The sequence below is a fragment of the Symphalangus syndactylus genome, chromosome 17 (assembly GCF_028878055.3).
Source record: "Symphalangus syndactylus isolate Jambi chromosome 17, NHGRI_mSymSyn1-v2.1_pri, whole genome shotgun sequence".
Taxonomy (NCBI): Eukaryota; Metazoa; Chordata; class Mammalia; order Primates; family Hylobatidae; genus Symphalangus; species Symphalangus syndactylus.
Genome location: NC_072439.2, coordinates 20,868,971 through 20,890,757, shown reverse-complemented (window position 1 = coordinate 20,890,757; position 21,787 = coordinate 20,868,971). Strand labels below are relative to the sequence as shown.

The following is a 21,787-nucleotide window of genomic DNA, read 5'->3' as shown; positions in this document are numbered from 1 at the left end:
GATTAGGTGGCAAACCGTGGTGGAGTGTACATGCCCTGCCCAGAGTCAGTGTGCCACCCTCCCTGGCCCGGTCATTAGGAGCCAGGGCCCGTGCAGCCCAGTGGTGAGGGCAGCACCCGGCATAGGGCAGCACCGTGCATCCTGTCCCTGCCCTTCTCTGTGCCTCAGTTTCCTCATTGCTTAGTTGCCTACCTCTTAGGGCTGCTGAACACCTTAAATGATTCCACACACTTGCATAGTACCTGATCCCTGCTGGGATTTGGGGTTTTTATTACACCTCTGCTAGGATAATCATTTCCATTGTCCAGGTGGGAACACAAAGGCTTGGAGTGGTTGACTCCTTGCTGAGGCCTCGCAGGAGGAGGCAGGGTCCTGCATGGGAGGCTGGCTGCCTGCCCACTGCCCCATGTCCCCACAGGTGATGGAGGCCTTTGAGCAGGCTGAGCGGAAGCCCAAACCCAACCCCAACCTGCTCTTCTCAGACGTTTATCAAGAGATGCCCACCCAGCTCCGCAAGCAGCAGGAGTCCCTGGCCCGCCACCTGCAGACCTACGGGGAGCACTACCCACTGGAGCACTTCGATAAGTGAGGCCTGCTCAGCCCACCCCCACCCGCCCTCAGCTACCCCGAGAGGTAGCCCCACTCTAAGGGGAGCAGGGGGACCTGGCAGCACGCCACCGTCTTCCCCAGCCAGCTCCCTCTAAAATACTCAGCGGCCAGGGTGGCTGCCACTCTTCACCCCTGCGCCTCCAGGCTGTTACATTGTCAGGGGACAGTATCTGCAGCAGTTGCTGAGGCTCAGTCAGCCCCCTCTTCACCTGTTGTTACAGTGCCTTCTCCCAGGGGCTGGGTGAGGGCACATCCAGGACTAGAAGCCCCTCTGGGCATGGGGTGGACATGGCAGGTCAGCCTGTGGAGCTTGCGCAGGTGTGAGTGGCCAGCAGAGGTCACGAATAAACTGCATCTCTGCGCCTGGCTCTCTACCACCTCTGGTCTCTGTTTCCTGGAGTTTGGGGGTGATTTGAGGCCACCCCCAGCTTCTCCACCTTAGATAAATAAGGTCAAGGCCCTTGAGATACCTACTTCCCCTGGAAACTTCTGCAAGCTGGAAGGTTAGCTCCAGCAGACAGGATGGGGGTGGGGGGTCCTCCAGAGATGGTTCTCTCACAGAATGGGGCAAGCCTGCTGTCCAGCAGAGTGATGGGGAGCCCAGTGGAGCTAGCCCTGCCTAGCAAGGGTGCAGGGGAGCATCCAGGATAAAGGTCAGGGTGTAGCCAAGCCCTGCTTCCCACCACTCCAGGGCCCCACAGATGCAAAAACAACCCCAGGCCTCAGAGTGGGGAGTGTATGTTTTTCAAAAACAAAAAGTAGGCAAAAACAGTCCACCACCCCATCTTTCCTGCCCAGGCCCCTGGCTGGGGAGGCCAAGGAGTGGCTTAAGTTGTCTAGCTTCTGGGCCCTCCTCCCTCCCATCAAGACCTGGAAGGAGGGGCTGAGCCAGGGGCAGGCCCCAGAGGCCCAGGCCAGGGCCCAGGCCAGGTCAGCACCTCCGCCCTCCCCACCAAGAGTCAGCACTGGAGCGTTGGGTCTTGCAGTTGTTTCCAGAGCCGAATGCTGGCCTGGGGGCCCAGGGGCCGTACCAGCAGCAGGTTGCGGAAAGCGCAGTGGTCCGCAGTGCGGTCTGTTGGCCAGGCTGTGAGGAAGCCTGGGTGGGCCTGGGGCACCAGGCCCAGGGCTCGGATGCAAAGGCCAGAGTAGACGTCCTCAAAGGGGAAGGGTGCCACACGGGCTGCTGCCCGCAGCAGCCAGGGTGCCAGGCGCCCGGCAATGACGTAGCCACCCCCGCTTGCATAGGCTGGGTAGCCACCTTCAAAGAAGGACTCGGGCACGTAGAAGGGTCCTCCTGGCTTCCGGAGAGGCATGGCCTGGGTAAAGACCTCACCCAGGTAGAGGCTTCGGGCTGAGGCAGGTGGCAGGGCCCGCAGGTGAGCCAGCAGGGCAGGGGTGTGCACAAAGGCATCGTCCTGAGCTCGCAAGACGAAACTCACGGTGGGGCAGTGGCGGCCCAGCCAGGCCAGCAGCAGCAGGTCTTTGAGCGTCTGGTTGAATGGGACGTCGAGGAAGTCCCAGAGCAGCAGGTCACTGTAGCGACGGCTCTCCCAGGCCACTAGTGAGTCTAGGTCAGGCCCCGCCTCACCCACCGGAGACCCTAGCAGGAAGAGCAGCCGGATTCCTGGAGCTGGACTGCCCCACGTCTCCCTCACGGCCTGTCGTTCTGCAAAGCGCCCTGGTTCTGACTTGACGGCCAATAGCAGGTAGGGGACATCAGTATCTGAGCAGCTGGAGACTTGGCCGCCACCACCTCCAGGCAGCCACTGTGGGAAGCTCCGGCAGGCTGCTGACAGCAGGAAGCGGCGGAGGTCCTTAGGGTAGGAGGCGAAGTCAGGGATCTCAGCAGCGGCGGCGGCCCCCCAAGCCTGGCAGCCCCCCGTTTCAGTGCCGTCCCCACTGGGCAGGGACCCCAGCCGCCACTGCTGCTGGTTCCAGTAAGCGAAGGGCAGCGGGACAGTCTGGCCCAGGCGGGTGGAGAGGTTGGCAGGTAGGGTGGGCTCAGGGTTGGCTGGCGTGGGGCCTGGCGGGGTGCCCCGGGGGCTGGGGTAGGCCTTGCTGAGCCGGGACTCAGATGTCCACTCGATGTACACTTTGAGGCCAAGGAGTGTGAGCAGTGCTGACAGGCAGAGAAGGCACTTGGGGCAGCGCATGACCTGGCCCAGGGAAGGGGCGGCCGCGGGAGCTACAAGGGAGCCACAGGGGAGCCACGGAGGCCATTGGGGTGTGGGGATGGGCCTCCAGAGAGGGCCCAGCCAGGCCCCAGGCAGTAAACTTCACAATCTCCCATAGTCCCTGCCAATCCCCATAACAGCTTCTCTCAGTCCCAGATCCTAAACAGCTCCCCTGACCCAGGGACCCCGTTGGTCCTTATTCCTAGACCTAGGAATCCCCCATTCCAATCCCGTACCAGCACCCTGTTCTTCCCACTCCATCCAAATGCTTCCACCTTCCTAAGAACCCAAGGGTCTACTTCTTCCCTGTCTCCATCTAGGACAAGGGACCTTGCTGTCTATCTCCTCCCTCTCCCTCCATTTATCACCCTCACCAGGAAATCAGGAGCACGATTCCTAGCTCCCTGGAGTTAGAAACCCAGCCTGCCTCCCGCAACATCCCCACCCCAGGGACTGGGGAACCAGGGATCCCATGCCTTTTTACCTCTGGGTCTGGCTCCCACCAGCTCCGGGTGCCGGCCTCAGGTCAGGCCTCCCTCAGCTCCCTCTGATCTGCCTGCCCCAGCCTCTGCGTTGTCGACCGACCGGCCGGGCCCAGCCCTGCCCAGCCAGTCCAGAGGGGCGGGGAGCGGAGTGGAGCGGGAGCAGGGAGGGCCCCAGGGGCTGGGGCGGGGCTGAGGCAGGAGGGAGGGAGGGAGGGAGGGAGGGAGGGAGGGAGGAGGGCAGGAGGCCGACCTGAGAGATGGGGCTCTGGCGTGTTAGGGCTGGTTTCTGGTGAGACAGCTGGGAAGGGTGCAGGGGGCAGCCACAGAAACAAGACGGGGGCTTTTCGAGGCCTAGGAGGGGAGAACCAGGGTCTGGGGAGGGAGGGGATGCCAGGGAGGGTGGGGCTGAGGGCTGGGCCTGGGCTGGGGAGTGTTAGAGTGACCAGGGCGAGGCAGGGTCCCACTGAGGCAGAGATGGGGAGGCTGAGAAGCTGGCACCCGGCTGCGACCATGGCCAGGAGGCGGCAGTGAATGTGCTGAGTGGGAAGGGATCGGCGGGCCTGCCAGAGGGATGTTTGTTGTTGCTGCCCAGTCAGGGTGAGGTGGGGGGAAGGGGGCTGGTGAGGAGGAGGAGAGACAGAGACATTGTGGAGAAGGAAGAGACGGCCAGGGAGCAGAGAGAGGAGAACTGGGGTGAGACAGGCGATGGAGAGAGCTGAGGGGGGGAGAGAGAGAAGACAGGAAAGTGGGAAGGTGGCTAGGAGGGAGAGGGGGAAGGAAATGGAGATGGCAAGAAAGATAAGGGGTTGCGGAAGCCCTGTGGGGTGCTCATGGGGAAAGAGAGGTTGAGAGAGGCAGGTGGAGGGCAGGCTTCCGAGCCAGACCCGGGGAGAGGTGGAGAGGGAGCCAAGGGGAAGAACAGGAGAGGAAAAGACTGGAGCTTCAAGGGCAATAGAGGGTGACGGGGTGGGGCCCACAGGGAACCCCGGGAGCTAAGCTGACCCCCTGTACCTCCTCCGTCCTTCTTGGCACCCGGGCTGCCTGCCCAGCAGGTTGGGAATCCGTTCCTACCTTACCCCCAACCTCCAGCCCTGGAGCCAGCCTCACCCCGGGCCCCGCCCCTCCCCCAGCAGCACTGTGACTCCGGGAACACTCACATCCAGCCCCCTGGGGCAGGAGAGGGTGTTTGCCTGTGTTTGCGTCCCTGCCCTCCAGGGGCCCCTGCTGTTGGGACTGTATCAGCTCTCTGAAGACCTCCCAAGACATGGGGTAGGACTAAGGGGCTCCCACTAAGCCTGGGCTGACCCCTTCACTCCACCCTGGTTTGGGGCAGGCCTGTCCCCATCATAGCAGGAACACAGTCTGTCAGCAGCAGCAGTTGATGATCTGTCCGGCCCTGATTTCCTGATTTCCTCCCCGCAAGTTTGAATAATGGAGCCCGTGGGAACAGCTGGAGGAAGAGAATGGGGAGGAAGTGGTGAATATTAATGGAATAATAGTAGGAGTGGGAAATGACAGCTAGGGGCTGGGGGCAGGGGCCCGAGCACCTCCTGAGGGAGTCTGCAAGCCCACTCCACCCTGGGGCTGGGAGAGAGGGACTCCAGGCCCCCTGAGCTCATCTAGCTTCTGGGGGCAGGGGGTGCTGCTCCTCCTGGAAGCATTAGGAAGCTTCGGAGGGTGCCTATCTTTTTGCCTTTGCCATGTGCCTCAGTCCGGGTCCAATCAGGAGAGAGAAACCACACAGGAATGGGAATAGGGAAAGTTCAATACACAGAATGATTAACTCTCATGGGATTGGCCAGTAAGGGGTGCCTTCTTGGGGAACATGGTTGGAGGGTGGACATGCTGGTGGAACACGATCATTCCAATCCAACACTTCCGTCTCCCCAAGCCTTGGGACTCCCCTCACCCATCTTATGCTAGGGCAGTTCTGGTCTCTCTGCCTCATTAACTTTAGGCCACTGTTGGATCCAAGTTCTGGTTAGGCACCCAAGCAAGCTATTAGAACTATGTCCAGCTGCACAAGGTAACCCATGAAATCCAGAAGCTCTAGAAAGTGCACTCATGCCAGTAAATTTGGCCTGAGCTAGCATTACATCCACCCTCATTGGTGTTAACATCCTTAAAATCCACTTCTGCACACATTCCCCAAGTTTCTGACTCTGTGTATTTGCGAAGCCTTGTCATTCTCATAGTGTAAAAGCTGTTCCCGCCTAGGTCCTAGCTGGCACCTGTTCACCTGGAGCAAGCTGATTTGACCCTAGGTATTTATAGGTCTAGAGGCAGCAAGGGGCGCTTGTGGTGAGTCTTAAGAAGAATGAGGTGTATCTGTTATTTCTGTGTAAGAGCTGGCCATGAGAAAAAAAAAAACTGGGGTGGGACAGTGGCTCACCCCTGTAATCCCAGTACTCTGGGAGGCCAAGAGGGGAGGATCAGTTGAGCCCAGGAGTTCGAGACCAGCCTGGGCAACATAGTGAGATCTTATCTCTAATTAAAAAAAAAAAGAATGGACAACCACTTTCAAGGTGTCTGCCCCTGGTGAGGTCATCACAAGGTTTCTTTTCTTTTTTTCTTTTTTTTGAGACAGAGTCTCACTCTGTCACCCAGGCTAGAATGCAGTGGCATGATCTCCGCTCACTGCAAGCCTCGCCTCCCAGATTCACGCCATTCTCCTGCCTCAGCCTCCCGAGTAGCTGGGACTACAGGCGCCCGCCACCATGCCCAGCTAATGTTTTTGTATTTTCAGTAGAGACGGGGTTTTACTGTGCTAGGCAGGATGGTCTTCATCTCTTGACCTCGTGATCTGCCTGCCTCGGCCTCCCAAAGTGCTGGGATTACAGGCATGAGCCACTACGCCTGGCCTGTTTTTTTTTTGAGATGGAGTCTTGCACTGTCGCCCAGGCTGGTGTGCAGTGGTGCAATCTCAGCTCACTGCAACCTCTCTGCCTCCTGGGTTCAAGCGATCCTTCTACTCGGGAGGGTTCAGCCTTCCGAGTAACTAGGATTACAGGCGCCCGCCACCACACCCAGCTAATTTTTTGTATTTTTAGTAGAGACGGGGTTTTACTATGTTGGCCAGGCTAGTTTTGAACTCCTGACCTCATGATCCGCCTGCCTCGGCCTCCCAAAGTGCTGGGATTACAGGCGTGAGCCACCGTGCCTGGCCACATTACAAGGTTTCTAAGCACAGGAAGGCTGGTAGGTTCCTCAGATGCTGATAAGTCACTTGCTTGGAGTGACTTGGGGGTTCAAGATCGCCTGTTTACTCTGGGTCCAATTAGATGACCCCATTCCAAAGAAGTAAAAACTTTTAGGCCGGGCATGGTGGCTCATGCTTGTAATCCCAGCACTTTGGGAGGCCGAGGTGGGTGGATCACTTGAAGCCAGGAGTTTGAGACCAGCGTGGCCAACATGGCAAAACACTGTCTCTACTAAAAACACAAAAATTTGCCTGGCGTGGTGGCACACGCCTGTAATCCCAGCTACTCGGTAAGCTGAGGCAGGAGAATCGCTTGAACCCGGGAGGTGGAGGTTGTAGTGAGCCGAGAGATCGCACTACTGCACTCCAGCCTGGGCGACACAGCCAGACCATCTCAAAAACAAACAAAAAACAAAATCTGGGGGCTGTCATGAAAGCTGTCTAGTTCTCAGACTGTGACTTGAGCTGAGTTAGCAGACCCAAGCTTCTCACTGTCTGTGGGCACTCAAGGGCACTCTGGAGAATCCATCCAATACCCTGGTCTTTAGAATTGTCACAACTACCACAGCTGTTGAGCACAGCAGCCACAGGGGGTCCCAAGGCACGTGCCTCAGTTGGTCCCTCATCTCTGTCAACCACAGGCACTTGTGGGATTATGATGCCATTGCATGCCGTGGGCCCCTGGCATCCTGTTTCCCATCAGCAAGAGCTCAGCGCTGCGCCCAAGCCCAAAGGCACAACCAAACTAGTCCTGGAATCCTATCTTAAGAGTCTATCTCCTGGGACACTCCAGGTATCAACTCTATATCCATCAGGATGCAGTCAGGAGAGAAAAACCACAGAGTAACTTGAACAGGGAAAGTTTAATATAGAGAATTACTGGCTTTAACAGTGAACTGGAATAATGAGGGCTTCACTGGTAAAATGTTTCTGAATTGACTGGAAATCCATCTGGGGTGCTGGGGAACATTATTCCCAGAGAGGTGCCTCAGTGGAGGCGCTGTGTCTCCTACACAACTTCTGAGGGCTGGAGGGTGCCAAGGGCAGCTGCTGACCACCTGGTGCTTCAGGAGCTGGGTGCTGGGGAAGCCACATGCACTGCAGGGTCCAGAGGCAGAAGCACAACCAACAGGAACCAGGAAGGAGGCACCTTTCCTCCTATAATGCCTGTTTGGTGCCCTCTACTGACAAAGCTTATCCCCTTCCAAAAAACAGCCGACCAAAAAAGCTGAATTTGGAATGTAAAGTCAATAAATCCATAACCAGCAATACCATGGGGCCTGGGGTGTGCTGGCCTTTAGTGAGTGGAGTGGGGTGAAGGATGCTGCACGTCCTGCAGTGAGCAGAGCGGCCCCGCACGGGGGAGAACCATCCCTGCAAAGCGTCAGTAGTAGCCCCTGTGTCAGTCAGGGTCCCTGCAAGAATATGGCAGTGCACTCACATAAGGACAGTGTGAGAAGAGTCTCTTGACGAGGTGAGTGTGGCTCTCTGCGGCTACTGACAGCCTGAGCCTTTACCTCCCCAGGCCTGAAGAGGGGCATGGAAAGGGCTGCCTGACAGGGTGGCAGCAGCTGTGACCTTTAGCCAAGGGCAGCCAGGAATAAATACTGGGAACTCTCTCCCTTTGACTGGCCAGCACCACTCCCCCACCCCACCACTCACCCCACCACTTCTGGAAGCCAGAAGTGTGGCGAGCTACCAGACATTCCATGCAGCCCGCTGAGAAGCCATGCAAGTGGGGACAGGGCTGAAGGCTAGGCAGGGACAGGGCTGGCTGTGTCCTGAGGCTGCTCCTCCAGTCCTGACTTCAGGCCCTCGGCCCAGTCGACCCCCACAACCTCGCAATTGGGCAGCATCTCCTCCACCAAGATCTGAGTGAGGCCAGGGTTGGACACAGCAGGGAGGTCCGAGATGTCCAGCCTGCGGAGGTTCCTGAAAAGGGGCGAGGAGGACAGGAAGCCAGGGTAAGGACAGCGTGTGTGTGTGTGTGTGTGTGTGTGTGTGTGTGTAGGGAGGCAGTGTGTGTGTGTGTGAAGGACAGTGTGTGTGTAGGGAGGCTGTGTGTGTGTGTGTGTGTGTGTGTGTGTGTGTGTGTGTGGAGGTACTGGCCCCAAATTTCAACCTTAGCTTCCTAAAATGAAATCTTTATAGCTGTCCAGGCACATGAAGCCCACTGTGTTAATTGCAAATATGCAACTCTAGCTCCTGCTGTTCTGCAACAGCATCGATATCACAGAGTTTTGACTAAAACAAAAAGGAAGAAAAACCAGGAGTCATTTAATTCTTCCAGAGACTCACCGTGACTGCTCATCTACCACAAATACCCTAGGTTTGTGATGGAGGCAGGGGGATATGAGAACTGCCCAACATTGCCCCTCCCCACTTCCTCTCCTGCATCTGTGTTAGGTGGGAGAGGTGCCTGGATACGGGGCCAGCCTGAGCTGAGGTCTCACTGGAGGTGGTGGAGGCAGGCGAGGCCCCGTTCGGAGACGCGGGGACAACCGGCCAGCGAGAGCTCCTGCAACGAGTCGGCCAGTGGGTAGAGGCGGCTGAGACACCAGTCATCCACGTGGGAGCAGCGCTGCAGCGACAAGGACTGGAGCTCCTTCAGGAGGACTGTGGTGGGGAGAGGGTGGGATGGCACCAGGAGCCTTTCTGGAGCCTATCACCAAAGGGAAAACATAGAGGCCTGTCCCATCTCCACCCCACTGCACTCACGGAGGTTGTCCAGGCCCTCGTAGTTGATGTCACAGTCACTGGCATCCACAGCTTCGACAGGCACTTCACGGAAATTCCAGAACTCCTGAGAGAAATGGCCATACTTATCTGGCCTGATCCACTCCTTGTCTCGAAACCTGTAAACGGGAGAGGGAGTGTCAGCAGGACACCCGAACCTGCCCCAGGCCTCCAGCCTCTTCAGAACCTTCCCCAGCCCTATATAATATGTATAGGTCACCCTTGACATAACTAACTCCATCTTAGAAAAAGACTCCATCTGGCTGTGCGCAGTGGCTCACGCCTGTAATCCCAGCACTACAGGAGGCTGAGGCGAGAGAATCACTTGAGTTCAAGAGTTTGAGACCAGCCTAGGCAACATAGTGAGACCTCGTCTCTATGAAAAAATACAAAAATTGGCTGGCTGCGATGGCTCACGCCTGTAGTCCCAGCACTTTGGGAGGCCGAGGTGGGCGGACTACAAGGTCAGGAGATCAAAACCATCCTGGCTAATACACAGTGAAACCCCATCTCTACTAAAAATACAAAAGAATCAGTTGAGCGTGGTGGCAGGCGCCTGTAGTTCCAGCTTCTCGGGAGGCTGAGGCAGGAGAATCGCTTGAACCTGGGAGGCGGAGCTTGCAGTGAGCCAAGATCGCGTCACTGCACTCCAGCCTGGGTGACAGAGCGAGACTCCATCTCAAAAAAAAAAAAAAAAAAAAAAAAAAGGAAAGATGCAAAAATTAGCTGGGCTTGGTGGCTCGCACCTGTGGTCTCAGCTACTTGGGAGGCTGAGGTGGGAGGATTGCTTGAACTCAGGAGGTCGAGGCTGTAGTGAGTTGTGATCATGCCACTGTCCTCCAGCCTGGGAGACCCTGTCTCAAAAAAAAAAAAAAAAAAAAAAAGGAATGTTTTGCCAATTTTACATACCTAGAAACTGAGGGTCAGCGAGATTACAGATAACATAAGAGCAAAGAGGTAAAATGCAAGAATCCTTGTAGATGGGCAAAAGTTAAGGGACATTTTCAAACATGTATACTGTTTCTAAGGAAGTTGCCAGAGGAAGTGCTCAAACCAGATGAAGGGGTAGATGAAGTCTATGTGAACTGTCTTTTCCAAAAAAGAAAAAAAGCAAAGGAAAGAGAAAGGGAAGGAGAAAGGAGGTGGGGAAGGAGGAAAGAAAGAAAAACATTATTCAGCACAGGCCAGGCGCCGCCAGTGGCTCACGCCTGTAATCCCCAGCACTTTGGGAGGCCGAGGTGGGTAGATCACTTGAGGTCAGGGGTTGGAGACCAGCCTGGCCAACATGATAAAACCCTGTCTCTACCAAAAATAAAAAAAATAAGCGGGGCGTGGTAGTGTGCGCCTATAATCCCAGGTACTTGGGAGGCTGAGGCAGGAGAATTGCTTGAACCCAGGAGGTGGAGGTTGCAGTGAGCCAAGATTGTGCCACTGCACTCTAGCCTGGGCGACAAGAGCAAGACTCTGTCTCAAAAAAAAAAAAAAAAAAAAAAAAAAAAAAAAAATTATTGAGCACATATGCATTGCTAGCCTCTTAAACATTGCAAAACCACAGTCAATCTCTCACTCTCTCTGACAGGGTCCCACTGGGTAGCTAGGATTACAGGCATGCACCACCACACCTAGGTAATTTTGTAATTTGGTAGAGACGAGGTTTCACTATGTTGCCCAGGCTGATCTTGAACTCCTGGGCTCAAGTGCTGTACCTGCCTTGGCCTCTCAAAGTGCAAAGGCGTGAGCTACCATGCCCAGCCATTATTATTATTTTGAGACACAGTCTTGCTCTGTCGCCCAGGCTGGAGTGCAGTGGCACGATCTCGGCTCACTGCAACCTCTGCATCCTGGCATCTAAGGGATTCTCCTGCCTCAGCCTCCTAAGTAGCTGGGATTACAGGTGTGCGCCACCACGCCCAGCTAAGTTTTGTATTTTTAGTAGAGACGGGGTTTCGCCATTTTGGCCAAGCTGCTCTCGAACTCCTGACCTCAGGTGATCCGCCCACCTTGGCCTCCCAAAGCGTTGGGATTACAGGTGTGAGCCACCGTGCCCCGCCCCCGTTCAGTCTTTATAGCAAACCTTGTGGGTTAGAAATGATCGCCATCCCATTTTACACGTGACAAAACTGAAGCTCAGGAACAAGTCCCAAGCCACACAGCCAGGAGGCGGCAGAGACCAGGGGACTCTGAAGCCTGTGTGACTGCAGAACCTGGATGTTAGAGAGATACCCCACCACCTGCCCCCAGCCCGTTCTAACACCTTAGTGGTCATACTTGACTGCGCCTCCCTGCTTCAGGATGAAAAAGGCACCTGCGCCGTATGGACCATGTTGCTTCTCCAGCCAGGTGTAAGATCTGCAGAGAAAACGGTAGCTAAGGGTGAGGCCTGGGGACCACCACAGCCCTTACGATGCCCCAGTGCTGTTAAGAGGGGCAGAGTCCAGAGAACCAGGCACGCAGACAGACTCAGTCAGGCTGAAAATATTTATTGTCCACCTCCTAAGTGTTGGGCACTGGGGGCAAAATGGTGACCAAGGCAGGTAACTTCCCTGCCCAGTCTGGAGATTACTGCAGTAATCCAAGCTATTATACAGGGAGAAACAGACAACAACCCAGGAAATAACAGCGAATTGCAGAGAATGTCAATTCCATGACCAAACAAAGCAGAGAGGCTGACTGTGAGGGGTAGGGGTAGGGTGGGGATGGTGGAGGCTAACTGAGTTTGGGTGTTAATTGGAGGAGGTGACTTTTGAACAGGGATTTGAGTGGTGAGAAGGAACAGAGTATAAAGGCTCACAGACTCGAATTAGGATGGTTGAATAAATAAGAAATAGGGATGTCATGCTGACGGGGCCAGTGGAGTCCTGGTAGGGGGTCTCAAGGCTCAGTGAGTGCTATGTTTTAGGCCTTGGAGACTGGCTCTCATTCGAAGGTTTTGAGCTGGTGATGATAAGATTCCTTCAGCTGCTTTGTAGATTATAAAAAACTATGGGACAGGCCAGGTGTGGTGGCTCACGCCTGTAATCCCAGCACTTTGGAAGGCCGAGGTGGGTGGATCATCTGAGGTCAGGAGTTCGAGACCAGCCTGGCCAACATGGTGAAACCCCATCTCTACTAAAAATAGAAAAATTAGGCGTGGTGGCGCCCACCTGTAATCCCACCTACTTGGGAGGCCGAGGCAGGAGAATCACTTGAACCCGGGAGGCAGAGGTTGCAATGAGCCATGATCACACCATTGTACTCCAGCATGTGCGACAGAGTGAGACTCTGTCTCAAACAAAACAAATTTTGGTGGGGTGTGATGGCTCATGCCTGTAATCCTAGCACTTTGGGAGGCCGAGGCGGGCGGATCACCTGAGGTCAGGAGTTCGAGAGCAGCCTGGCTAACATGGCAAAAACCCGTCTCTACTAAAAATACAAAAATTAGCTGGGCCTGGGTAATCCCAGCTACTCGGGAGGCGGAGGCAGGAGAATTGTTTGAACCCGGGAGGTGGAGGTTGCAGTGAGCTTAGATTGCACCACTGCACTCCAGCCGGGGAGACAGAGCAAGACTCCATCTCGGAAAAAAAAAAAGAGTATGGGAACAAAAAACCAGTTAGGAGATTATTGAGTGATTCAACTACAAAGGATCAGGCTACAAATGGTGAAGGCAGTAAGAACTGGTCAAATCTGAGATATTCTAGTATTTTATTGATGGTCTGGATGTGGAGGGCAGGGAAGCAAAGAGAGGGATTAGGGATGACGCCTTAGAATTTGGCCTGAACAACTGGGTGGGCAGCACCAGTGTTTACTGGAATGGGAAGGCTTGGGAGTGAGCAGATGTTTTTAGGGGAGAAATCAGGGTTTGGCTTTAGCCATGTTAGGTTTGAGATGCCAGTCAGACTCTGAGTGGAGCTGATGAGTGGCAAGCTGCCTATGTGAGCTGGAGTCCTTGAGAAGGGTACAGCCTGGAGATGGAGCTGCAAGAGACATCAAGGCTGGCACTGGAAGCCACAGTGCTGCCTGGGAATGGCAAGGACAGGACCTGGGCTCTGGTGGGCCAAGGTCTCCGCAGGGTCTTGCAGGCCAGGGATTCTCACCGATTTTTCTTATGCACCTTGTACATCTCCCTTTGCAGCAAGTAATCCCTCAGAGCTTCCACATCGTAGAAATAGTTGGTCAGGAACTGGAGTATTGTCCTTTCCTTCTTCTGATTGCCCTCTGGGGCCACTGCCCCACCCAGGCGATGGATGCCCCTGATACGCCCATTCCACATGGGGGCCGCCAGGCGCAGGGACTGGGGAGGGGGAGAGGAAAGGAGCTGAGCCTGGGGCCTCCTGGGAGACACGGAGCTGGATCCCCCAGTTCTTACTCCATGAACCTCAATCCCTCTGCTTCCCACCTCACCCTAAGTTCTTCCTTCAAAACTTCAAAATCGTCTTTGAGATTCCAAAAATTTCCCCATGTTTTTTCCAAGTTCCTCCTCCCCTTAGTGAACCCTAAATTATCTCCTTGACTAGCCATATATTGTTGATTTCCCTAAATTCTTCCTCTAACTTTCCCCCAAACCCTTATCACTCAAAACCTGCATTATTTGACCTCTTAATTTCCCACAGATTTGCCCCTTAATTACCCAATTCTTCTCCTGGGGTTTTCCCAAATGACTCATTTCTTTCCCCAAAATATAATCTTAAAAACTTATCTCCAAACCTCATGGAGAGGGCGCTCTGAGCAATCCCTAAACCCAACCAAGCTTGTCCAACCCGCCGCCTGCATGCAGCCCAACACAAACATGCAAACTTTCTTAAAACATTAGGAGGATTTTTTTTGTGATTTTCTTTTGTGGCTTATCAGTTATGGTTAGTGTATTTTATGTGTGGCCTAAGTCAATTCTTCTTCGAACAACGTGGCCCAGGGAAGCCAAAAGATTGGACACCCCTGAACCGACAAGGGTAAAAAAAGCTTGAGCTTTGAAGAGGAGAGTAAGAAAGTGGAGGGGTGTGGCCACTGGGAAGAAGCCCCCAAACTCTTCAATTTTGGTTTCAAGGTCTCCTCTTAATCTACCCCAATTTCTCTTTGCTTTAACCAAATTCTTTTTTTTTTTTTTCAAATTCTCTCGATAGTTTTAGCCAAACCCTTACTTTCCTCAAAAATTTAAAGCTGCCAACCCCTTTAATTTTCCCTAAATTCATTCCTTGATTTTAAATCCTCTGAAAGAATATCTCAAATTCTCTTAATTTCACCCAGATCATGCCCTTGGAACCCCCAAATTGACCTCTTGGTTCCCCCACCCATCATGCTTTTGAGTTTTCTGTAAAAATTCGTCAATCTCCCACTAACTTTCCTTACATTTATCCTTCGGTCTTCTAAGACAAAATCCCACATCCTTGAACAATCCCTTCCAAGCCCTCTTATCCTACAGGCCCCACCCTTGCCTGTCCATTAGCTCCTTGTGTCATCCCTCCCTCTGACTGGTTAGTCGCGTCGCTCTTCGGAAGCCACTCCCTCATCCCCATGGGATACTCTCAGCCAAGTCCCTGCCTCCTCTCGCTCGCTAAAGCGTCTCCTCCGCCTGCGACCCCCACAGATCCTTCCTGGCTCCCAGTAGCCACAGGTTTGCACTCCCAGTACGGGACTTGCCAGGCTTAGCCTGCTGCCTCACGGCTCTTTGCTCTCGTGGCCGCCAACAGAGGCCCTGAATGCGGAGGCTGTGGAGCAGACTTCAAATTTGGGGGTCTAGGAACTCCAGTCACTTACCGCCCAGGGGGCCGCCATCTTGCTAAGGTGTCGTAACCGGAAGGGGCCGGTTTTATCCCACTCTCCTGGTTCAGCGCGAACTTATTCTCCTGTGGCCACGCCCCGCATTTTCTAACCCTCCTCTTAAAGGTGCACGCACTTTTTACTCTTCAAGGGTTTGGGGATTGATCACAGCGCCCTCTCGCTGAGCTTCAAAACGAGACACAGGTCGGGCGCGGTGGCTCACGCACCTGTGAACCCAGCACTTTGTGGAGGCCGAGGCAAGAGCATCGCTTGAAGCCAGGAGTTCGAGACCAGCCTGGGCAACATAGGGGAGACCTTATCTCCACAAAAAAATAGGGAAACCTTATATCCACAAAAAATAAAATGTTAGCCGGGCGTGGTGGTGCACGCCTGTGGTCCCAGCTACTCATGAGGCTGAGGTGGGGGGATCACTTGAGCCGGGGAGGTCGAAGTTGCAGTGAGCTGTGATTGCGCCACTGCACTCCAGCCTGGGCGACAGAGCGAGACGCTGTCTCTTAAAACAAAAAATTGAAAAACCAAACAAACCCCAGGACTCCACAATCTTTCCCTAGGAGAAGATGGGGTGTCCTTCCCAGCAGAGTACCTTTCTTTCCTGACTGCAATTGCAGTCTCCCCGAGCTTTCTTGTTCTTCCAGCTTCCACTCACTACCTCCTTAAAACAGGGAATGAGGGGGCTGAAAAGCTGACCACGTCATTTTTTAAAATTAGGGTCAGGTAAGAGAAAGAGTGGGTGAAGAGGTTAGACTTCAAGGTTAGAGACTGAGGTGAGATCTCAAGACCAGTTTGGAGTTGAAAGCTAGATCGCAGCATGAAGAGCCATTGTGAAGTCTTGTGGATAGAATTATTCATTCATTCATTCCAAGAATATTTACTGAGTACCTACCACGTGATGGCAGGCACTGTTCTAGGTGCCGAGGTTACCATGGTGAGCAGGCCAGACCCAGTCCCTCTCTCAGGGAGTCAACATTCTGGGCTGGGAGAGGATGGATAAGAAACAAAGGAATCAGCAAGGCAATTTTGATAAAAAGCAGATAAAAAAAGTGACTGGGGCGTAGGGCCATCAGCGAAGGCTTCTCTGAAGAGGTGACATTGAAGTGGAAGTGAATGATAAGGAAAGAGCCATTCAAAGATCTAGGGGAAAAGTGCTGCAGGGAGAGGTAGCCTCTACAGCAGAGAGGCCTTGAGGTGGGAACCAGCTTGCAGACGAGATAGGAGACTGGGTTGAGAGGTGGGCAGGGGCTGACGGTGCGGGCCTGGTAGGGTTTTATCCTATTCACAGTGGGAAGAAGGGAGTGTCAAAATCGGATTTACATTTTGTAAAGATTATTTCTACCAGATGGAGAATGTACCTTAGAGCAGCAGTCCCCAACCGTTTTGTTACCAGGGACTGGTTTCGTGGAGGACAATTTTTCCATAGACCAGGGGGTGGGGGGTGGGGGGTGGGGTGGGGATGGTTTTGGGATGAAACTGTTTCACCTGAGATCATCAGGCATTAGATTCTCATAAGGAGCGGGCAGCCTAGATCCCCCACATGCACAGTTCACAATAGGGTTTGCCTCCTATGAGAATCTAATGCCACTGCTGATGTGACAGGAGGCGGAGCTCAGGCGGTAATATTCACTTACCCGCTGCTCATCTCTTGATGTGCGGCCCCGTTCCTAACAGGCCAGGGGCTGCTACTGGTACTTGGCCCAGGGACTGGGGACCTTTGCCTTAGAGGGCAAGGGTGGATGCAGGGGACCAGTACAAGAGGCTACTGCAGCAGTCTAGGCAAGAGATGAATGGGGATGGGGCAGAGGAAATGGTGAGAAGTGCTCAAATCCTGGGTCTATTTTGAAGATTAAGCCAACAAATTGAGAAACTAAAAGCGGACTGGTGTGGCTGTGCACATGAGGAAACTGGAAGGGCAGCAGGTTTAGGAGGGTGAGTGTGGCAGCTGAATAACGGACCCTCTCCCCGACAGATACTCATACCTGTGAATCCCTGGACGCTGTGACTATGTTACTTTCTATGGTAAAAGGCACTTGGGGCAGGGCGTGGTGGCTCATGCCTGTAATCCCAGCACTTTGGGAGGCCAAGGCGGGTGAATCACCTGAGGTCGGGAGTTCGAGACCAGCCTGGCCAACATGGTGAAACCCTGTTTCTACTAAAAGTACAAAAATTAGCCGGGCGTGGTCGTGCATGCCTGTAATCCCAGCTACTCTGGAGACTGAGGTGGCAGGATCGCTTGAACCTAGGAGGTGGAAGTTGCAGTGAGGTTGCAGTGAGCCGAGATCACGCACTGCACTGTAGCCTGGGCGACAGAGTGAGACTCTGTCTCCAAAAAAAAAAAAAAAAAAAAGAAACTTTGAAGATGCGACGAAGTTAAGAATCTTGAGATGGGGAGATTACCATGGGCAATTGGGTAGGACCAATGTAATCATGAGGGGCCTATCAGAGGCATACGGGAGGGTCAGCATCAACAGGATATGTGATGATCACAGATAGAGAAGGTTGGGGTGATGAAGGAAAGAGCTAAGAGCCAAGGAAGGCAGATTAGAAGCCTGGAAGGGACTAAGAAATAGGCTGTCATCTAGAGACTCCAGAAGGGACCCAGCCCTGTGCACCCACCTTAGACTTCTGACCTCCAGAACTATAACAGTGACTTTGTGTTGTTTTAAGATTGTGGTCATGTGTTACAGCAGCAACAGGAAATGCATCCAATGATGGGGCTCCCAACTGAGAGTTCTGTTTTGACCACATTCACGTTGAGATGTCTGAGACACCCTGGTGGCGCTGAAGTAGAGGAGCGGTAGGACTTATCTCCTGGTCTGGAGAGGATAGAATAAATAAAGTGGCCGGAACCAGCAAATGGCATAAAGGCAACCTCTCATTGCCCTCACTGCTCATCAGCTTAAGGCACTCCCACCAGCGCCATGACAGTTTACAAATGCCATGGCAACACCCAGAAGTTACCACCCCTTTTCTAGATTTCTGAATAACCCACCCCTTAATTTGCATGTAGTTAAAAGTGGGTATAAATACTGCCAGCCAACAGCCCACGTGCTGCTACTCTGGGTAGCCCTACTCTTCAAGGAGCAGTCCTGCTGTACACAGCCGCTTCAGTAAACCTGCTTTCTTCCACTGCTTGCTCACTTGCTCTTGAATTCTTTGCTGAGTGGAGCCAAGAAACCTCCATTCTTTGCTGAGTGGAGCCAAGAAACCTCCGGGGCTAAGCCCCAATTTGGGGACTCATCTGCCCTGCATCAGGGCTGCAGAGTTAGGGTGTGGAACTCAAGGGAGAGATCAGGACTGAGGTCAAACACTTGGAAGCTAGTGACATATACATGAAATTGGCTGGGCCTGGTGGCTCACGCCTGTAATCCCAGCACTTTGGGAGGCCGAGGTGGGCCGATCACCTGAGGTCAGGGGTTTGAGACCAGCCTGGCTAACATGGTGAAACCCCGTCTCCACTAAACATGCAAAAATTTGCCAGGTGTGGTGGTATGCACCTGTAACCCCAGCTGCTCAGGAGGCTGAGGCAGGGGAATCGCTTGAACCCGGGAGGCGGATGTTGCAGTGAGCCAAGATTGCACCACTGCAGTCCAGCCTGGATGACAGAGCGAGACTCCGTCTCAAAATATATATATATATATATATATATATAATTTAATTAATTAATTCATTTGTTTATTTTAAGATGGAGTCTTGCTCTGTCTCCAGGTTGGAGTGCAGTGGCGCGATCTCAGCTCACTGCAACCTCCACCTCCCGGGTTTAAGCTATTCCCCTGCCTCAGCCACCCGAGTAGCTGGGACTACAGGCGTGCGCCAGCATGCCAAGCTAATTTTTTGTGTTTTACTAGAGACGGGGTTTCACCATGTTGCCAGGATGGTCTCGATCTCCTGACCTCGTGATCTACCATTTTATATATATATAGGCACGTTGGGTCTGAAGGAAGGGTCTGAGGCCGAGAGAGGCCTGCAGTGCTTCCCAGACTTTTCCACAGCAGAAGCCCTCACCCTCAACAGGGATAATATACCCATAGGCAAGTCCAGGGTCAGCAGAATTGGCTGCTCAGCCCTAGGCCAGCAGCCTGGACACAGGCACTCCAGCTGAGGGATTGCTGTCTTGGTGCCCCTGGGAGCCATTCCTGCCCCCCAAAGGCACACTGGTGGGAAAGCCCTGGGATGACCCGTGCCAAGAGGATAAGCAAGGACCAAGCTATGGGCAAGCCAGAGGTCAAATGGAGGCTGGGGAGAGGCTGGAGAGGTGGTGGTGCTGGGGGGCAGGTGGAAGGACAGAGGGTGCCAGGCATCTACAGACACTGAGCCCCCCTGAGGGGTCAGGCCTGAGACAGGCAGGGAGGGGTGGAGTTTGACCTCTGCAAGAGGATATGTTTGAACCCTGTGAGCAGAGTTGAGGTTAGACTTCAGAAGGAAAAACAAAAGCACAAGGCCAGCTGATTCTCTCTGGAGAGTGGACTTTGGGATACCTTTGCCAGGAACCCGTATCCCACTCCCTCTGCCCTTTACTCCCCACCACACACACAGCTCCCCAGGGGACCAGGCCACCCTGGACCTTGCTACTTCCTGCTCCTGGCAGCCATAGCTCAGAGACGATGGAGCTGTGGAGGCAGCTAAGTCAGGCTGGACTGGTGCCTCCGGGGCTGGGCCCACCCCCCCAGGCCCTGAGGGAGGTCTCCCCTGTGGAAATCCCTGGTCAGACCCTCAGGACTGCAGGGGCAGACACTGGAGGTGCCTGGGATAGTCTGCTGTGGATCAGGGAGGAGCTGGTGAGTGAGGGGTTGGAAAGGGAAAGGGAAAGAGAGAGAGGAAATGAGAATGAATGGAAATGAATGAAAATAGAGAAGGCCAGAGATTGAAAGACAGAATCTGAGAGCCAGAAGCAGAGACATGAGAGGCATGTACAGACACAGAGAGACAGACATAGAGTGAGGGACGGGAACAGAGGTGGGGAGAGGGAGATCCCAAAAGAGAGGGACAGAGGTGGGAAGCAGAGACTGAGAGCAGGAAAAGAGACAGAGACAGACTGAATTTGAGAAAATTGGGGAGGGCGGAGAGAGGGCAAACGAGAGAAAGAGAGCCAAAGGCAGGGGCAGAGAAATGGCGAAACATAAAGACAGAGAGACAGGGGCGTGGAAAGACAAAAAATAAATGGGGACAGAGACAGACAAAGGGAAACAGGGACAGAGATAGGTAAGAGAGGGAGGAGACATATTACTGAGAGAGAGAGAAGTCAGGGACAACGAAATGGAGAGACAAAGACAGAGACAGAGTTAGAGATGAAGAGACACTCTGAGAAGCAGGGAGGCAGTTAGGGTCCACGGGCACAGTGAGGACCCTGCCCAGGCGCCGTGGCCAGGACATGAGTTGGGACCTGCTGTCACCCAGGTCCTGGAGAGACCCCTTGCTCTCTGGGGTGGCATCCCTGTGACGTCCCCTTCCTCCCGGCAGGGGAACCTGCGCCGAGTGGATGTCCAGCTGCTGGGACAGCTGTGCAGCCTGGGGCTGGAGATGGGGGCGCTGCGGGAGGAACTGGAGGAGAGCAGCAAGGAAGAGGAGGAAGATCAAGAGCCCCAGAGGAAGCAGGAGGAGGAACACTTGGAGGCCCGCCCAGCCCCACATCCCCCTGACTTTGAGATGATGATCTGAGGCTCTGCCAGTGGATTTAGGTTGACATACAAATAAGATGCAAATGTATGCAAAGGGGAGGGGAGATTTGCAGGTCAAATCAGATGTGGAATCAAGTATACCCCTTTAGTAAGTGCTTTCTCTGAAGGTGCCTGCAATGATATCTAGGCATTGGCCTGTGAGCTATGGGTGTGTTTGCAGATGACATGAGGATGTGTTTGGAGGTGATGTGGAGGTTGTAGAGAAGTTGCAGGTGCTTTTGCAGATGAGCCCCAGGTGTGCTGCTGAGATAGGGATCTCTGCAAATATGATGGTGATGCATACAGATGCGATTTCAGATCAACGCTGTCTGGTATGGTAGCCACCGGACACACATGGCTATTTAGTGCTTGAAACATGGGGACTGCAAATTGAGTTGTGCTGTGAGTGTAAAATACACACCAAATGTTAAAGGCTTAGTATGATGAAAAGAACATAAGACATCTCAATAATTTTTAGATTACTTGTTGAAATAATAATATTTTAAGCATATCAGTATTAGTAAAAATATTACTAAAATTATTTTCACCTGTTTTTAAATTTTGTTGTGTGTATTGTTCCCCTTCCCGTGTCCATGTGTTCTCATTCCTTTTTTTTTTTTTTTTTTTTTTTGAGATGGAGTCTCGCTCTGTTGCCCAGGCTGGAGTGCAGTGGCGTGATCTCGGCTCATTGCAACCTCCACCTCTTGGGTTCAAGCCATTCTCCTGCCTCAGCCTCCCGAGTAGCTGGGATTACAGGTGCACGCCACCACACCCAACTAATTTTTGTATTTTTAGTAGAGACGGGGTTTCACCATATTGGTCAGGCTGGTCTCGAACTTCTGACCTCATGATCCGCCCGCCTCAGCTTCCCAAAGTGTTGGGATTACAGGCGTGAGTCACCTTGCCCAGCCTCATTGTTGTGTTTACAAAGCAATTTCTAGTTGGAAGTGAGAGTCTTTTCAGAGAAGTGAAATATTGACAGAGGAGGTGCTGATTCCTTTCCACGGGAGTTTTCTCCTTAAAAATAAGCCGCTTCCACTTTGGGAGGCCGAGGCTGGGAAATCACTCGAGGTCAGGAGTTTCAGACCAGCCTGGCCAACATGGTGAAACCCCGTCTCTACTAAAAATACAAAAATTAGCTGGGTGTGGTGGCACGTGCCTGTAATCTCAGCTACTGGG

The 21,787-nt window shown here is 53.5% G+C and overlaps 4 protein-coding genes across 18 annotated transcripts in view; 2 read left to right on the top strand and 2 right to left on the bottom strand.

Moving 5' to 3' along the window:
- The window catches only part of BCKDHA (branched chain keto acid dehydrogenase E1 subunit alpha), a 30,019-nt gene extending 29,036 nt beyond the window's left edge, over positions 1–983 (top strand). For both annotated transcript variants that reach the window (XM_055249921.2, XM_055249922.2), the window contains exon 9: positions 419–983. In XM_055249921.2, the coding sequence (XP_055105896.1) occupies positions 419–589 (171 nt within the window). In that variant the 3' untranslated portion in view covers positions 590–983. The remainder of the gene's footprint in view (positions 1–418) is intronic.
- Positions 649–4,629, bottom strand: B3GNT8 (UDP-GlcNAc:betaGal beta-1,3-N-acetylglucosaminyltransferase 8). 2 transcript variants are annotated; one of them, XM_055249923.2, is made up of 2 exons: positions 3,268–4,326; positions 649–2,794 (listed from the first exon to the last, which is right to left on the bottom strand). In XM_055249923.2, the coding sequence occupies exon 2, from the start codon at positions 2,760–2,762 to the stop codon at positions 1,569–1,571; it is 1,194 nt and encodes a 397-aa protein (XP_055105898.1). In that variant the 5' UTR covers positions 2,763–2,794; positions 3,268–4,326; the 3' UTR covers positions 649–1,568. The 2 variants fall into 2 exon arrangements, with proteins under 2 accessions (XP_055105898.1, XP_063477122.1); XM_063621052.1 differs by adding an exon at positions 4,574–4,629 and having other exon boundaries at positions 1,332–3,828.
- A 2,682-nt stretch (positions 4,630–7,311) lies between these two features.
- Positions 7,312–15,030, bottom strand: DMAC2 (distal membrane arm assembly component 2). 10 transcript variants are annotated; one of them, XM_055249938.2, is made up of 6 exons: positions 14,934–15,030; positions 13,277–13,473; positions 11,472–11,552; positions 9,186–9,322; positions 8,921–9,083; positions 7,312–8,399 (listed from the first exon to the last, which is right to left on the bottom strand). In XM_055249938.2, the coding sequence occupies exons 1-6, from the start codon at positions 14,949–14,951 to the stop codon at positions 8,222–8,224; spliced, it is 774 nt and encodes a 257-aa protein (XP_055105913.1). In that variant the 5' UTR covers positions 14,952–15,030; the 3' UTR covers positions 7,312–8,221. The 10 variants fall into 10 exon arrangements, with proteins under 10 accessions (XP_055105913.1, XP_063477144.1, XP_055105911.1 ...); XM_063621074.1 differs by having other exon boundaries at positions 11,509–11,552; positions 13,294–13,473; positions 14,934–14,992; XM_055249936.2 differs by lacking the exon at positions 14,934–15,030 and adding an exon at positions 14,526–14,898.
- A 901-nt stretch (positions 15,031–15,931) lies between these two features.
- On the top strand, positions 15,932–21,149 carry ERICH4 (glutamate rich 4). 4 transcript variants are annotated; one of them, XR_008652154.2, is made up of 3 exons: positions 15,932–16,040; positions 16,797–16,880; positions 17,639–17,911. XR_008652154.2 is itself a non-coding variant. In XM_055249949.2 (2 exons), exons 1-2 carry the CDS (start codon positions 19,556–19,558, stop codon positions 20,607–20,609), a joined length of 372 nt encoding a protein of 123 aa, XP_055105924.1. In that variant the 5' UTR covers positions 19,542–19,555; the 3' UTR covers positions 20,610–21,149. The 4 variants fall into 4 exon arrangements, 1 of the variants encoding a protein (XP_055105924.1); XR_008652153.2 differs by lacking the exon at positions 17,639–17,911 and adding an exon at positions 20,412–20,521 and having other exon boundaries at positions 15,938–16,142; XR_008652152.2 differs by having other exon boundaries at positions 15,938–16,142.
- The last annotated feature ends 638 nt before the right edge of the window (positions 21,150–21,787 follow it).

What these genes read in the sequence shown, in the direction of transcription:
- B3GNT8 (XM_063621052.1), bottom strand. Translation starts at nt 2,762, where the DNA reads ATGCGCTGCCCCAAGTGCCTTCTCTGCCTGTCAGCACTGCTCACACTC.
- DMAC2 (XM_055249936.2), bottom strand. Translation starts at nt 14,561, where the DNA reads ATGTGGGATTTTGTCTTAGAAGACCGAAGGATAAAT. An exon ending in TAGAAGACCGAAGGATAAAT is followed by an intron (nt 13,474 to 14,525) that starts GTAAGGAAAGTT and finishes CCCCCTCCCCAG; the next exon opens with TCCCTGCGCCTGGCGGCCCC. An exon ending in GCCTGCCTCCACCACCTCCA is followed by an intron (nt 8,400 to 8,920) that starts GTGAGACCTCAG and finishes GCCCCTTTTCAG; the next exon opens with GAACCTCCGCAGGCTGGACA.
- ERICH4 (XM_055249949.2), top strand. Translation starts at nt 19,556, where the DNA reads ATGGAGCTGTGGAGGCAGCTAAGTCAGGCTGGACTGGTGCCTCCGGGG. An exon ending in TGTGGATCAGGGAGGAGCTG is followed by an intron (nt 19,730 to 20,411) that starts GTGAGTGAGGGG and finishes TCCTCCCGGCAG; the next exon opens with GGGAACCTGCGCCGAGTGGA.